Source organism: Temnothorax curvispinosus, unplaced genomic scaffold (assembly GCF_003070985.1).
Source record: "Temnothorax curvispinosus isolate PA1 unplaced genomic scaffold, ASM307098v1 QBEX01010580.1, whole genome shotgun sequence".
Lineage (NCBI taxonomy): Eukaryota > Metazoa > Arthropoda > Insecta > Hymenoptera > Formicidae > Temnothorax > Temnothorax curvispinosus.
In genome coordinates this window covers 1-15,410 of record NW_020220360.1, presented here as the reverse complement: position 1 = coordinate 15,410, position 15,410 = coordinate 1, and the positions used below count along the sequence as shown (strand labels likewise).

Below are 15,410 nucleotides of genomic sequence, written 5' to 3'. Positions count from 1 at the left end.
GAATGAGTGCGTTTTTTAGATATTGCGTTAATATATATAACGCATATTAATATGTAATTTGTCGTATTATAATCTATTTAATATGTAATCTGTCATTTTAATCTTTCCATTCGTATTCAGTATTCGAAAAATGTAGATAAGATGGGAAACATATTTGTCTGAAAATAAAAATTTGTTATTGTCTTTTAAGAGGTAACAAGTTTTAAAAAAAGAGCCCTATGAAACAAGATTGAAATATATTAGTAATGCTAAATATGTATATTTGATAATTGTACTATTATCAAAGATTACTATTATCAAATATATATGTTAAAAATTTGTATTGTGTTGATGACTAAATGCTGATAAACGCATCCTTAGATTCAAAGTTAAGGCTTCCTAGTTTATCATTAGTATCGCGCTGATGGCCGATACAATACAATAAAAATGTAAGATAAAATCTCTTTCGTGGAAACAAACGTGCGCTGAAAAATGCAATCGTCATCTGAAAGCGTTTTTTGCATTATTTCATGTGTATTATTCTTTACATTATATTAAAAGTACAAGTATAATCGATATTTTCAACTGTATAATTCGCACGCATGAGTAAAATACGAGCGGTGCAACCGAAATATTTTTATGCGATTGATAATACGGCCATGATTGCGCGCCGTGTTGCAGCCATTAGACCAGTGGCTCCATTGCTCCAACCGAATTCACTGTGGAACTGGCCAGCTGGCGCTCGCGAACGATTATTTTCAAATATAATCACTGTTGACACATAACCTCACATAACCTTCGTGGAGAAGTCAGTTTTAATCAATTATAATAATGGTAAGCTTGGTATTTTTATTACAATTCAAGAGCCGGCTTCGCACGTTTAATACGCGTTATATTTAACTTTTGTTTCCAGTTACCTCTGACTTTGCTGAAAACAGCGCAAAACCACCCCATGGTAGGTTCCTGAGTTTTTCTGTAATATCTTTCGAAGACAAACGTTTAAGGAGCCTTCGCACATTGCTACATTGTAATTCAACCAAGTCTTTTATCGCAGTTGGTGGAGCTGAAAAACGGGGAGACGTACAACGGCCACTTAGTCAGCTGCGACAACTGGATGAACATAAACCTCAGAGAGGTTATATGTACTTCGAGAGTAAGCGCCTTACCGTGTGCACGTTGATTCTAAAAAGACCCCTTGGAAACCGAAGAAAAAAAGACAAATATATAAATAAGAAATAAAAGAAATACAGTTTAAAGTATAACTTGTTAGGGTAGATTTTCAGACTATGCATGTAGACATTACTTTAATTTACTCATAAATTGTCATATATTTATGTGTATATTAGGAGGGATGCGTCCCTCTCGTTCTCCCTTCACTGCTAACGATTCCTGAGTTCAAGTGTAATTAGATCTGTGAAGTAACTAGAAAGATTGCGTCGGAACGAGATGGTTGAAATTGTTTCTTTCGTGATAAAAGCTGAAGCTGAATAAAACTTATTATTGGTATATATTAGATACTTAAAGTGTTCAATATTGGCGTCTAGTATATGCTGGTATATAGACATTTACTTCATATGTCTTACTTTTTTATCAGAAGTATTTTTAGTTGTAATTGAGTAGGCCTAGAAAAGAGTTAAGCTATAAAAGACTCGACTCGTTAAAATCTGTCAATTGTATTAGGATGGAGACAAGTTCTGGAGGATGCCGGAATGCTATATAAGAGGCAGCACAATAAAGTATTTGAGAATTCCTGACGAAGTGATAGACATGGTGAAGGAAGATATACAGATGAAATCGAGGGGCCGCGGCGAGATGAAGGGTCGAGGCCAGAATCAGAGGGGCCGCGGTAGTGGTAGAGGTAACGATCTTGCTTTTATGAAATTATAAACTCTATCCAGGAACCGTCTCTAAGTGTGCTTTCTCCAAACTGTTGATTTTTGAGTAATTTTTTCCCTCGACAAAAATGTCAAAATACTTCATGTTGTTTATGAACTAAAAGTAGCTGAAAATGAAGGGCTTTCTGAAAACCAAACGTTGAAGGGACAAGTAAATGAGATCGTGTCCTTATGAAAAATATTCTGTATTCATATTATCTTTTTAGAAGATAATGATCAATGAGAATCTGATCTTTAGAGTAGTTTGTTGATCGTTGTTCATTATACGTTGCAGGTACCTTCGGCAGAGGAGGAAGAGGTTCAGCACCGTTGGGTCGTGGAAGTGGTGGCACACAAGTCGGCAATAAATCACAAAATAAACCGAGACCTAAGTGAATCTAAATAGTATTTTTATTCAATTTCGGTTGCATCCATCTAGCAGATACCTCAAAAATATTAATCTTCCGTAGTGATTCTTCACTATCGAATTCTTTATTGTTTCATATAATTTTATATGTACAAATTAATATCTTGATTTATATGATTACTAAAAAAGCACATTGCGTTTATGTCATGAATGACTTAATTCTACGTACATTTCTTACATTACCGTAAACTATATGTTCTATATATTTTTTTTATTAAGGATCTGTTTTCTATTAAGGATGCACTTAAAAGTCTACAAAAAATCTTTCTCGTTGAACCCCTTTTTGCAAATTGCATTAGTTATATAAAAGGATGTCTTTTTTTTGTTATAAGAATTGCAGAGCCGTTAGAACAAAACTAACGATGCATGATATGCAACTCTACACGATTAATTTCAGAAAAAATCATGTTCTAGTATATGTGAATATTTTTGTAAACGACGATATGTATCTTGCTTTAGTTAGTCACTTCATACTGAAGTTGGAAAAATTAACTTATCTTCAATTGTTATCTTTAAACTATCAGGAAAGTTATCATCTATTATAAGAAATAAATTTGCGTTTATAAAAGGAAATTTTTATTTTGGTCGTTCACGTTCTTACAGGATTATATAACGACTCTCTTTCACTCTCACACTCTCTCTCTCTTTGAAATATATCTACTATACAGAGCACTTAGTTTCTAAGAAATGGAATAAGACATGTAATATACATTTTTATTAATAGCTTTTATTGTATGGCTGTCAGAATAGCTATGATTAGATTAGTATTATTATGGTACGATTACGTCAATCGATCATATATAGTATTCGATATCATTAAGAAGAGCGGATAAACTTATACAAAACACGACTTTTTGCAGTGAATGCAATTACATTTCTTTTATATATCGTAATTATTATTTGGTGCCCATCCTTGTGTTATGAATAGGTGGAATAAGACGTTACTGCAAACAAAAAAAAAGAATGAATTATTTAAATACAGTTCTAAAGATTACTTCATATTTAATCCAACTGATCAAATGTACTCACTTAAATTATGTGCCTTAAAAAATATTGTGACTTAGTGCATTTTAATTCATCGTCCCTCAACTGAAAGTAAAAATATCAGATTAAAATATACTTTTAATACAGCATCGTCGGATAACAAGTATAAATTGAGTTTCCGAAAACTTGAACTTACTGTATGAAGCGAGATCGATTTCGTCCGGTAATTCTGTAATATTTACGTCAAACCTTTCTTGAACATCATTTAATATTTTGGCGTCACTTTCATCGCTCACCAATGTAATAGCAAGACCCTGTAGAACAATCCCAGATGAGTAATTAGCGGTTATGTTAAAAGTTCTAAGATTCAAAATAACTCTGCAGTTCGAATCAATTGCCAACAAAGTCAATATTAAATGCTTCGCTTTTATTTTAATTTTATCAGCATAATATATAACAATTTACATTAAGGAATTTTATAGAGATTCCAAAAATGTTTTTGTTTACACATACATCGTGCTCGAATACTCAATAAATTATTTATTACCTTTGTACCAAAACGACCAGCGCGTGCCACTCTATGCAGATATGTGTCGGAATCTTCTGGCATATCATAGTTGAATACAATGTTGACACGTTCTATATCCATACCTCGTCCGAACAAGTTTGTCGCCACTAAGATACGCTGAAAAGGTCATTCATTTTTCAATCACATCTCACATGATCTATTTAATCCGATTTATATTATACATGTCTACATATATAATATAAATCAAACCTCATGGAACTCGAGGCATAAACTACTTACTTTCTGGAAATCTTTGAACTGTTGATATCTGGACAGTCGCTCCTCCTGCGTCATGCCCCGATGAATCCCGATCGCAGGGAAATTCTGTTCCGTCAAAAGTTGCGCTAAAGCCATACATCTTTGTACAGACTTCACAAATATGACAACCTATGCAGAGCAATTATAAGATAAATCGTATTGACAATGGATGCATCCAGGAGCACTGCTGACCCAGTCGTGCTATTGGATGCACCTAATACCATTGGTGTATCTCTAGAAGAAACATTTCCGACTCAACTTTTCGTTCTTAATGTTTTCGTCAAATACTAAAAATTTTATTAAATGAATTAAATGTGTAAACCATTAATAAATTTTGTTAAGTAAATACTTGGAAGAATCTTCATCAGAATTGGTGAGTAGTGATAAGAGATAGTCATCACAGGGTGGTAAGAAAACTTGTATCATCATGTAAAGATTCTCCGCGATAAGGAAAATGTGCACATCCACCGTAGATTGTCCCCAATTTGCAAACAAACCTGATTAAACTCAAGAACGTCAAGTAGTTCAAACAACTTCTTGTTCTTCTCGTTCTCCTTCAATTTAACGTAATGTTGCTGGAGACCGTTCAAAGTGAGCTTTGCCTCGTCATCGACATAGACCTCCATGGGCTGCACAAAGAATGTTATCTTATAAAACAAACAAATCCATGAAATAAGTTATAGTGCCTAGCATGTAATTCTCAGGCTGCAGGCTTTTGCGGGTATCCGTAGTCATGATGTTTTTCGCCGTCTAACAGTCGAATGTAATCGAATGTATGAAGGGACGTTCGTTCAAAAACCAGTAAAAAAAAAAAAGAAACTAAAATGATACTATTCCTTGATGCAACTCATTTGCAAGAATAAAAAGTTGGCGTTTTATAAATATTTTAAACAACACAAAAAAATAAAGACAAAAAACCATCTCTTTTCTTTTAAATATAAACTTCCAAGTATTTTTTTTTCTTCCTTCGGAGATGGATTCGTTAGATTCGAAAAGTTACCGTATACGTCCATAAATATCGAAAGTCCCAGCAAGAAAGACTCCCGCATTTCAGTTGCGGAGTATAATCGTCGAGCGTGATTAGTCATACAGATTACATACGGTCCGGCGACCTCCATCTCTGGGTAGTGACAACAATGAAAACTCAGCAGTTCGCCCCAACTGAACTTAAGAAGGCGGCACTCATGACAGAGAACGTTCGGTCACATCCGCTGGCCACTCGATGCCAAAATCTCTTCTCCAAAATTTCTGGCACACTAAGAAGATGCCCAGAATCGACTCGTATTACTCCGGTTGGTATAGACGCTCGGCTTTTTCACCTCCGGTAATCCGCTAAGCCGCGACCCCGACTTCCGTCACTCGTGCGAAATAAAGAGCGCGATTCATGATACACGAAGATTCGCGTTTTAGGTTTCGCGTGATTTTAACGGCTCTCTACGACACGAAATCGCTCGATTTGCGCACGGCACTTGCATCCTTAACTTCACTCGTACTAAAAGACCGTTATCGAAATATTTGCAAGAGATAAGAGGACTAATGCAATATACTTTTAATTTGCGATTGAATGAACGCGAACACGATAGAGCTATGCTACGCTTGCATTTTATATTTCTTTTCCCTGACTAATCCTAATCATTCCCCTGAGTATCCTCTTGCATCTTCTTTCTTGCGCTCTTCTGTCTTCAGGTTGTCTTCAAGTCTTCTTGGCCCCCCACCCTCTCAATAGCAGGCAAATCATACAGATTCTAATTCTAATGCTCTGATTACTCATAAGAACGTAGAAATATTTCATATCCCTATCTCTCTCTCTCCCCCCCTCTTATATTTCCTGACATCAATATCTTTATACTGTTGTCCCTTGAATATGCGTAGTAACTAGCAAATTAAAGGACTTTATTATCGACTGGTACTCTATTTCGGACCGTGTTTTGAACGACTGAAGACTCGATTTTAGACAAAGATTCTTCCCCTTCATATGCATATGCAGATGATGTGACACATCCAGAATGTTTAGACTCGGAATTGGAATCGGAAGGAGTAGCGAGATATTATGTTGGACATGAGTGTCAAGCATATGACTGCGCCGTTTATCGAACGAGATTAATTTTTTTTTTAACTCGGCACTCGTTTCTTCAAAGCGCCGTCTAAGTTGCCTAACCCGCGGATGCGCCGATATTGATATTTATAGCGTGGCCTGAGCTTTGTCCTGGGCAAGAATATGCCAATGAGGTAGGAGCAATTGCAGTAGATCGAAGTGAAGAGGAAGATTGTGTAATTACATCTTGCATGAACTTTTTGCAGACAGGACGTATCTCCTTGGACAGGGTGGCACTGAACATCATGACTTGCTTGCTGTGCGGTGTGCTTCTGAATATTTCCTGTACGTCCCGGCGCATATCTGTAACAGCAATGCGACATAACCAATTATTTATCAATCAAAATGAAATGTTAAATATAGAGTAAATTTTGAAGAATCGCTCAGTTAATAGTGGGTAGTGGAAAATGTAGTCATCATGATGAATTAAGATCGTTTCATACATCATGTAGATTCTTCTCGATAAAATATTCTTTTTTGAAATTGGTGAGTTGTTTATGACGAACCTAATAATTCGAGCATTTTGTCGCATTCGTCCAGTATAAAGTGTTTCAGGTGTTTCAGATTCAGTTTCTTGTTCCGTACAAGGGCGAGGATACGACCGGGAGTGCCGACAACGATATGAGGACATACAGTTTTCAAGACCTCTTCATCTTTCTGGATAGGTAAACCACCGAAAAATACGCCAACCTGTAATAAAAGAAATTTTGTCTTAGACTAAAAATATATAAACCTTTATATAAAAATATACTGTTGTGACAAGTTCATTGAAAGTTGTTTAACGTAGAAAGTATATGTAAAATAATTTTATAATTAAAGAATTTATGTATATATTAATATAAAATTTTGTAAAAAGGAAACTTGTGCAAAAAATCTTATATTTATTATTATACTTATTTGTACGTAGCGTGCACAGAATGAAGACTTTGAGGAACTTACCTTTACATGTGGCATGTACTTGCTAAACCTCTCGTATTCTTTACTGATTTGGAAAGCCAATTCTCGAGTGTGACACATTACTAAGACGTAGACTTGATTCTCCGTTAATTCCAGCTGTTGAAGAGTAGCTAATACGAATACGGCTGTTTTTCCCATACCCGATTTCGCTTGACACAGTATATCCATGCCAAGAACCGCTTGAGGGATACATTCATGTTGTACTGTAAGCAGCAAATATTTATATACCGTTAATTTATTATGCAAAAAGTATCACACAGTTAAAAATAGAATGAAACAGAATACATCAGAAATGCTTATTTCGATCAAGAAAATTTCAGTTGTCCCTATCTAGCATTAAAGATACTCATCACCTGTACGTCTGAATAAGCAAAGATAAAAAATAGAAATTGTTACAATGAGACGATCATTCACCTTCGGATGGATGTTCAAAGCCACAGTCGACAATGGCACGAAGAATCTCCGGCTTGAGAAGGAAGTCTCTAAACCCACTGCTGTGAATGGAGACATACGTGCCCTTCACCTCCTTCTTAGCAGGAACATCTCCGCTTCCGTCGACTACCTGCTCAGTCTGTTCCTCATCTTCGTAATCCAGAAGATCATCATTATCCGCCATTGTAGCCCGGCTAATCACTTCGATAGAATCACTAAAATTGAGACAAAATTCGCGATGCAATAATGCAAATCATAGAAAATACTCGACTTATAATAGAAAATCAAAGTTACTACAAATAAAAAAAGAAAGAGAAAAAGAGGGATTGAGTTTTACGAATTAACTCCTTCTTTTCTTCATTTTCCATGTATATTCTTATCACAAATATAACAAATGTGCATACATAATAAATTATATATTAAGTATATACATATCACACATAATTAAGCAAAAATCTCTAAAAAATATAAACATCCAATATCGAGTACATAAGAATATCAAAAATAAAATAAGCACATAAATTAAGTCAAATTATATAAAAATTATTCACACAAAAAACGAATCAATAATCAATCTACTTGTTCAAGGCTCGCAACGTGAATCATCACTGAAAATTTGCAACAAAGATATAAATTTGCTAAATCAACATTATATTTCGATCATATAGGACCCGTTTTCCATAAATAACGCCACGGCGAGTTACCTACGCGAACATAAATACACGTGTATTACCGCCGCAAATATATCGCTCCGAAAATAACGATTTCGCGGAGAAGCGTTCGCGTAATGGCGGTCGCCTCCAAAGTCCAACGCCTCGCGCCAACGGGGACCGGTCGGTCCGCGGAAGCCGCGCGGTATCGGAACAATCGCGAAACGTAGGGGGTCGGCGACGAGACCGCGACGGCGGGGTGCGGACACGCTTGTCCCGCGCGATATATTTACAAGTTTATCGGGAATCGACGGCGCCACGCGACGCCGAGATGCCAGTCGTTCGCGCGCGTCCCAAGGATGATCCGGCGATGCAGCGGCTGCACTTACGGACGCGAGCGCGGCGAAAATACGGAATCCCGCCGACGATCGGAGACACGCGGAATATTATTTCGTGCATTTCGCGAACGGATCGCTTTTTCATTGACGACGACGACGCGGATTACAACGGCGCGTTTCCGATCACTCACCTCCTCGTGATCCCGGCGGGCTGCAAAAATTGCTGTAAATGAATCGACGCCACGAAACGAAATGCCTCGCAGCAGATGGCACAAGTCGCACTCGCGCCTATGACGAAGAATTCAACATAGAGCGGCACCGAGCGGTACGAGTAATGGCGGATCCACAGCGTAGCTCACATCTCATATCCGAGAATTGGCCGCGTTCAGCAGACACAACTGTATAGTTCGTCTTATCAACACTCTGCGTTGATTGGTTGGTTCTAAAAGTAAGAGCCAATCACGTTCGACTGCTACTGAGTGGCTTGGTCTGCTGAACGCGCCCAAAAAACGCCAAACGATTGTCCATGTCGCCGATTGGCCGAGACAATATTGGGCAGCCTTCTGATTGGTGTAATACCGGCCGCACTCATTGGTTACTGGAGGTCGGAAAGAGTCTTACGTTGAGATAGAAAAATTGTTTGCTCATTTTCTTTATTTTGTATCTTCGGGATGAAAAACTATATCGCGAAGGACAGATATCATATTACGATGTAACGACATCGGCGCATATTGCTGTTCAATTAAAAAATATATAAATATAATTAAATTTAAATATAATTTAAATATTTATATAGTTAGACTTTTTTAACAGGCATCTCAAACAATCGATAGAAAAATATAGCAACGATACTCCGCATGAGTATGTGCGATTGAAATATGTAATTAGAATACGGATTGCCCGAACACGGTTGCTCGGCAGGCGGGCGAGCGTATAACGTAAACGAGACGCGTGTAAAAACATTTATGTATTTTTATTAACATTTTTTACATTGTTTTTTTTTTTATAGTTACATTATGATCTGTGCTTCGCATTTATTTTATACAAAGATAGATATAATAGGTAGACAGTAATGCGCGTATCACCCCCCACTGCGTTAACCGCGTGAGGCGCACTTCCTCGCGAAACATTTCAATTTCGTAAACGATAATTTTTTTTCTTTTTTTTGTCCATATCCGTTTTGTATTTATATATATTTATATATATAAATATCGATATTTCCGTGTATCACTTTGCAATTTCAAACGGAAATACTTTTTCTAAAGTTCCGCCGTTCTCCGTCGGTCTTTGCTTCCATTTCTCTTTTCTTTTTCCTCATGTTTTTTTTTATTTCCATCAAACTGCCGTTCACACTGACAAAATTGTACATTCGACGCAACTTTACGCAACAGCAATCCATTGTACAATGTGCGATATAGCAATTTTCATATAACGTCATTGACTAACACAATCTTATAATCATTCCGTGTCGAAACACTGAAATTAAAGCAAATAAACTGGGTCCATTAGAAATATTAAAAAATAATAATAAAAAAAATTTTATATAAATATCTCACGGCCTCTTGTTGATTATATCTTAAACATTACTTCACAATTCTATTACAATACGAATTATATTTCAGTTCCTTTTCTTGATTGGAGATTATGCATCTTAATATTTGGAACTTGATTTCATCATAATTTATAGTAAATCAAGAAATAATAAAATCAGTTATACGAATTCGGTTTTTCATAAAAATTATGCGAAATTAGTTTTAACAAGGCCAAGTAGGGCATATGTTTATGAACCTTTTTGATCACTTTCCACAAGAAAATCTTAAAAATTTGTAATTTAGGGTGTAATTAAAATATATACAACCACTGACAAAGTTATTAGGTACCCTTTTTCCTCTCAATATCTTGGAATTGAATAAGCGTAAGCTTTTTGTTGTTCTCATCCTTATTAGCTGTGAATAGTTCAAACAATTGAGGTACAGAGTCCATTATCTTTTTTAGGGAAACAGCAATATTACTTAGAAAACTGTTCACTTCGTATTTCGATTTTAATTAATACGGGAATAATCGTGCCTGTATTAAAATATGAAGTAATATTGCTGTCCCTCTAAGAAAGATAATGGACTTATACCCAACTGTTTGAACCATCCACATGATCAATAAAAATGAAAACAACACGTAAACAGAATATTCATTCGTTCCAGGATATTCAGAAGAAACGAGGATGCCTAATTTTGTCTATGGCTACATATATATACACAATAGTATATATATTTATTATATATACTATATACATATAAAGTATGTACACAGCTAATTTTGCCCATTTATAACCAAATATATGCCCTTTGTGTATATTTAGTTGTACAAAAAATTGTCATGCAAATAAATTATAATTGTGATGATATAAAACTCATAAACTTTTTTCGAATCAGTCAAACTTGTATATGCTTCCAAATGCGCACTTTATCAATGTGAGCCCCAGCAAAATACATTGATTATTTTCAGTACTTTTCACAGTCTCGACTTTATCTCTTGCTATCACTCATTAATTTTATAATCTTCAAGCTGCAATTGAAACCTATCTCGATCACTGACATTAATATCAAAGGAATTGCAGCAAATTCATAACAAAATAACTAACTAGTCAGGCAACAGTTAGGCACTATTAACAAATTACTCTGTACATATATTACGCCCTTAACGGACATACTGTCAATAGGCTGTTGGAGATCTCATTGTAGTTATCTCACAATGTGGAAAATAAATTTGTTAAAAAATAAATGGTTTCCAAGCAGAAATAATCTTGTTGCAACACAAAGTTTATCCATCGCGATACATTTTACTCATAAATAACCTAGCTAAATAAATCAGCTCTTTCAAGAAAATATAGAGAGTAGTCGTATGATGTTGCAACCGAAAAACACCATTTGTGCACGTAGAAACATATAATCTCTTTGACATTAATGTCGTCCGTTTTTACCCCGATGTAGTAGAGCATAGATGTTACATCTCTTCAACATTGTAATTATTTAAATACCTATTGACATAAGCACGCGGATGAATTTCACCTGAGCCATAATTTCAGTCGCAACGCATCCACGCCATTTAAGTAATATCGAAATAATCGTTTGTCCCGCACAAATCCAAGATTTTCGTACAGGCGCAGCGCGGGCCTGTTAGTGATTTCCGTTTCCAGAACTACCTCGTCAGCGTCGTCCTCCACCATCGCCTGGATAGCTTGTCTCACCAGGTTTGATCCGATCTTCCGTTTCCGATATTTCACATCGACCGCCAGCATTGCGATATAGCCACGCTTTATCACCTTCCTGTGGATGTCTAGTTTGCAGACAATGGCACCAACGCATTCTTCACCATGCATCGCCTTGACGAACAAAAAAAGAGCTTTCTATAAATTCTATGCCTGAGAGAGTCAAGAGAGATATTTTGAGCTAGGTTCTCTACAATTCTTTCACAAGTTTGATATAAAAATTTTTAAACAACATAAATGTATTTGAAATGCTCCGTAGCGAATTTTACAGAAACTGCAATGTCTTTATTGGCGTTATACGAACGGCACACTTGTGAGAAAACACATGTATTAATTTGAATGCGCTAATGTAAGCTAGAGATTTTCTGAAGAGCACGTACCAGGAAGCACAATTTCGGCCAGTTATGAATAAAATATCTATATGTGTAAATAGAATATGGTTCACTTAGGTCCTTCTGTATTAATTTCATAATATCAGGCATTTGTAATTCACTTGTATAGCTAACATATTGGATATCGTTGTCTTTACTTTCCATGGATAATCCAGCTTGTTCTGTAACATAACAAGAAGCGGTTTTCATCCATTCCCAGCATGCGTCGTTCAGTACGTAAGAATTATTCTAGTCAAGCAAGATTCTTTTTTTCTAAACACAATAGTATCAGATTTAACATAGTAATTTAAAAACTTGACAGACAGAATTCAAGATGTAAAAGAAACGTTTTAAACCAGAGTTTGATTGAATATCTCCTATCGATAAAAGAAAATGCACAAGTCCATCGTGTAAGATCGGCAAGTTCCAAGGACCTTTTACAAGAAATGGATAACAAATGGATAACGAACAATGAAATATTTTTGGCATACTTGTACATAGGAGCGTTTCTATTTTATCGTTATGTACCGAGTCTATCTATTGCACCGTGAGTAAGCAGGCGAGTAAGTTGTATACCATGTTGGTTTAAATGACTAGTTTCCATTGTTTTAGATTGCGGGGGATGATCGGTTACGGCGGCAGTTCTTTGAGGGGAGTCGCAGATACCGTTCACCTGAACCACCCCGTTGACGTGCGGCTCGCTGCAAGCCTCCGTGGTCTCCAAACTGAGACGTGACTTGATGTCTAAGGTTGTGACGTCCGCTATCGAGTCACGTTTCATCGCCTTGATTTTGCCAGCCGCCTCCGGGCCGCTCACTCCCGCGCTATTATTCTCCACCATCTTGTCCGTATCCATTTTTTCAATTTTCCCTACTTCCTCGAGCTCCGAAAATTCACCTTCCGCGCGCTGAAGAGGGCAACGGAGGGATCTCGACCGCGCGCGCTCTCCCGTCCCTCTCGACGCACTCGATCTCTCCCCTTCACGGCTGCCGATCGTGCGCGAGACACAGTGGCATGGGAATTTTCACGTGCGGCCCGGCGCTTTCAATCGAATTTTCATAATTATTGCTAGCCACGCGGTCGCCGGACAATGATTCTATCCCGAAATACGGACATCCGAAGTAAACCGCTGAACGACGGACACCATATTGGATTTTCTGCGGTGACTATTCAGTCGCGGAATATGATCTTTCTCGAGACTCGCCCGCGAACGGGAGAAATGGTTCCCGTTTGAGACCACCGTTGCGATTGGCCACAGCCACTCACAGCCTCCGGTGCCTGGAGTTTTTCCACTGGATCAACCAATCAGATATTTCTATTTTAAATCAGCCAATTGACGAAATAAACCAAAGTTCTTCACCTTTATCGTGGAAAGAGAAATGAAGGACTCTGATTGGTTCGTTCCCTTATGCAATATACATTATATACGTCATGTCAAAGTCTGTTCTCTCGGTGTCCGGTGTTCTCCGCTTTACTCCGATGACCTCCGATTAAAGGGAGAGATTTAGCGATGTTTATTACATAGAATAACACGTTGCATGAGAAAAATAAATGGGAAACTGTGTTATATTTATGAGTTTAACAGTATATGAAATAGCGGACGAGAAAACAATGTTTTAAAGGTGTAATAACATTTATATCCTAATCAGTCTAATCTCTATCGTCTCCTATGAAATCTGTTGTAATAATTTTGTAAGCTATATTTGCGTTCTCCCGTCGTCTAAAACGTGTTGCAGCTGTCGGAGCTTCGCGAATTTATTGTTAAAATAAAGTGCGTCAGACTTTTCACGAACATGGCTCTAAAACACGTAGTGGTAGGTGAGTATGCTCGCAAATTGGTCTATTACAATTTCATAACGTCGCGAGAAATTTATGCAACAAAGTCTCTCACTTCACATAGTAAGATTACATAATAATTTTCAGGCGGTGGTACTGGCTTCATAGGATCGCAGTTAATAAAATCATTGAGCCTCGAGGGTATCTCCTGTACGTGTATCTCTCGAATGCCAGGACCGAATAGAATATCATGGGTATAGATCAAATAAGAGAAACGAAACTTGCATGCCAATCAGTAAGAATCAATTCAATTATAACTGTTGTAAAATCTGTAGAATGATTTAGAGCGCTACGGCCTACCAGAGGACACATCGGCCGTCATCAATGTCGCTGGACAGAACGTGCTGGATCCTACCCAGAGATGGTCACCTGGGTTCAAGCAGAACGTTAGGAACAGCAGGGTGAAGACAACGAAGGCTCTAGCGGACTCGATACAGAATACCAAAGCCAAAGTTTTTGTGTCTATATCGGGAGTCGCCTACTACAAACCCAACGACACCGTATACACGGAAGAGAGCGAATGCGAATCATACGATTTTCTATCAAGTAGAATCTTATTTCCTATATGCGTAACGCGACACTTATATCTGTAAATTAATTGTCAATTTTGTCAGGGCTCTGTCACGATTGGGAGGAAGCGGCAAAATTACCGGAAGACAGCAACATTAGACAAGTGACGATAAGATCTGGTGTTGTATTAGGAAGAACCGGCGGCATGATCAAGCAAATCTATTTACCGTTCTTTTTCGGTCTCGGTGGGCCAATAGGAAGTGGAAATCAATACATGCCCTGGATACATATCACTGACTTGGTTTGCATGTTTATATTTGCGCTTAAACACAGCAATGTACACGGTATATTGAATGGAGTAGCGCCTCAGGTAATACGAACGGTTTTACATGGTTCTCTAATTGAAATATATAATTGTTAATTGTGTTATGTATCGCTCTATAGCTTATAACAAACAACGAGTTTACGAAAGCGTTTGCAGCAGCAATGAACAGACCCGCGTTTATACCTCTTCCAAGTTTCGTTTTGCAAATATTATTCAGTGAAGAACGAGCGAAGGTGAGTTTATCATATATTTAACAAGCTTGATATGTAGTTTTAATAATTTGATACTTGTTTTCGCGTTTCAGATCATGTTGGAAGGACAAAAAGTTACACCAAAGCGCGTTACGGAGCTAGGCTTTCAATATCAATTTCCAGATATCGAGACCGCTTGTAAGCAGCTCGTTCAATGAACTAGATGCTTTGTAGAAAGATTTATTTAATTGTTGTCAAAATCGATAGAGATGCATTATTATTATTATAACGTTGATATATAGTAACATATGTTATTCTGATTGTTGATAACAGATTTGTTGATAACTGAT

General features: G+C 37.1%; 4 protein-coding genes across 8 annotated transcripts; 2 read left to right on the top strand and 2 right to left on the bottom strand.

Moving 5' to 3' along the window:
- The first annotated feature begins 698 nt into the window (after window positions 1-698).
- Window positions 699-3,163, top strand: LOC112460474 (U6 snRNA-associated Sm-like protein LSm4). Its single transcript, XM_025025157.1, has 5 exons — window positions 699-813; window positions 893-934; window positions 1,034-1,132; window positions 1,660-1,837; window positions 2,149-3,163. The coding sequence occupies exons 1-5, from the start codon at window positions 811-813 to the stop codon at window positions 2,247-2,249; spliced, it is 423 nt and encodes a 140-aa protein (XP_024880925.1). The 5' UTR covers window positions 699-810; the 3' UTR covers window positions 2,250-3,163.
- On the bottom strand, window positions 2,988-8,857 carry LOC112460472 (ATP-dependent RNA helicase WM6). 2 transcript variants are annotated; one of them, XM_025025150.1, is made up of 11 exons: window positions 8,754-8,857; window positions 7,557-7,789; window positions 7,125-7,345; window positions 6,692-6,875; window positions 6,370-6,488; window positions 4,588-4,719; window positions 4,073-4,219; window positions 3,812-3,949; window positions 3,461-3,578; window positions 3,310-3,369; window positions 2,988-3,224 (listed from the first exon to the last, which is right to left on the bottom strand). In XM_025025150.1, exons 2-10 carry the CDS (start codon window positions 7,756-7,758, stop codon window positions 3,356-3,358), a joined length of 1,275 nt encoding a protein of 424 aa, XP_024880918.1. In that variant the 5' UTR covers window positions 7,759-7,789; window positions 8,754-8,857; the 3' UTR covers window positions 2,988-3,224; window positions 3,310-3,355. The 2 variants fall into 2 exon arrangements, with proteins under 2 accessions (XP_024880918.1, XP_024880917.1); XM_025025149.1 differs by lacking the exon at window positions 8,754-8,857 and adding an exon at window positions 8,283-8,368.
- A 1,024-nt stretch (window positions 8,858-9,881) lies between these two features.
- On the bottom strand, window positions 9,882-13,365 carry LOC112460470 (N-alpha-acetyltransferase 30-like). The gene is made up of 3 exons (XM_025025146.1): window positions 12,775-13,365; window positions 12,208-12,380; window positions 9,882-11,941 (listed from the first exon to the last, which is right to left on the bottom strand). Exons 1-3 carry the CDS (start codon window positions 13,052-13,054, stop codon window positions 11,624-11,626), a joined length of 771 nt encoding a protein of 256 aa, XP_024880914.1. The 5' UTR covers window positions 13,055-13,365; the 3' UTR covers window positions 9,882-11,623.
- A 267-nt stretch (window positions 13,366-13,632) lies between these two features.
- On the top strand, window positions 13,633-15,404 carry LOC112460469 (epimerase family protein SDR39U1). Of its 4 annotated transcripts, XM_025025143.1 has the most exons (7): window positions 13,633-13,820; window positions 13,935-14,016; window positions 14,122-14,228; window positions 14,310-14,580; window positions 14,649-14,914; window positions 14,989-15,102; window positions 15,174-15,404. In XM_025025143.1, exons 2-7 carry the CDS (start codon window positions 13,992-13,994, stop codon window positions 15,276-15,278), a joined length of 888 nt encoding a protein of 295 aa, XP_024880911.1. In that variant the 5' UTR covers window positions 13,633-13,820; window positions 13,935-13,991; the 3' UTR covers window positions 15,279-15,404. The 4 variants fall into 4 exon arrangements, with proteins under 4 accessions (XP_024880911.1, XP_024880913.1, XP_024880909.1 ...); XM_025025145.1 differs by having other exon boundaries at window positions 13,633-14,012; window positions 14,320-14,580; XM_025025141.1 differs by having other exon boundaries at window positions 13,633-14,016.
- The last annotated feature ends 6 nt before the right edge of the window (window positions 15,405-15,410 follow it).

What these genes read in the sequence shown, in the direction of transcription:
- LOC112460474 (XM_025025157.1), top strand. An exon ending in CAGCGCAAAACCACCCCATG is followed by an intron (nt 935 to 1,033) that starts GTAGGTTCCTGA and finishes CTTTTATCGCAG; the next exon opens with TTGGTGGAGCTGAAAAACGG. An exon ending in GGGCCGCGGTAGTGGTAGAG is followed by an intron (nt 1,838 to 2,148) that starts GTAACGATCTTG and finishes TATACGTTGCAG; the next exon opens with GTACCTTCGGCAGAGGAGGA.
- LOC112460470 (XM_025025146.1), bottom strand. Translation starts at nt 13,054, where the DNA reads ATGGATACGGACAAGATGGTGGAGAATAATAGCGCGGGAGTGAGCGGC. An exon ending in TAGTCATTTAAACCAACATG is followed by an intron (nt 12,381 to 12,774) that starts GTATACAACTTA and finishes GTTATGTTACAG; the next exon opens with AACAAGCTGGATTATCCATG. An exon ending in GGCCGAAATTGTGCTTCCTG is followed by an intron (nt 11,942 to 12,207) that starts GTACGTGCTCTT and finishes TTGTTCGTCAAG; the next exon opens with GCGATGCATGGTGAAGAATG.
- LOC112460469 (XM_025025143.1), top strand. Translation starts at nt 13,992, where the DNA reads ATGGCTCTAAAACACGTAGTGGTAG. An exon ending in TGAATGGAGTAGCGCCTCAG is followed by an intron (nt 14,915 to 14,988) that starts GTAATACGAACG and finishes ATCGCTCTATAG; the next exon opens with CTTATAACAAACAACGAGTT. An exon ending in TCAGTGAAGAACGAGCGAAG is followed by an intron (nt 15,103 to 15,173) that starts GTGAGTTTATCA and finishes TTCGCGTTTCAG; the next exon opens with ATCATGTTGGAAGGACAAAA.
- LOC112460472 (XM_025025149.1), bottom strand. An exon ending in ACGTTCTTGAGTTTAATCAG is followed by an intron (nt 4,220 to 4,587) that starts GTTTGTTTGCAA and finishes TGCTCTGCATAG; the next exon opens with GTTGTCATATTTGTGAAGTC. An exon ending in CTGGTCGTTTTGGTACAAAG is followed by an intron (nt 3,579 to 3,811) that starts GTAATAAATAAT and finishes ATTGTTCTACAG; the next exon opens with GGTCTTGCTATTACATTGGT.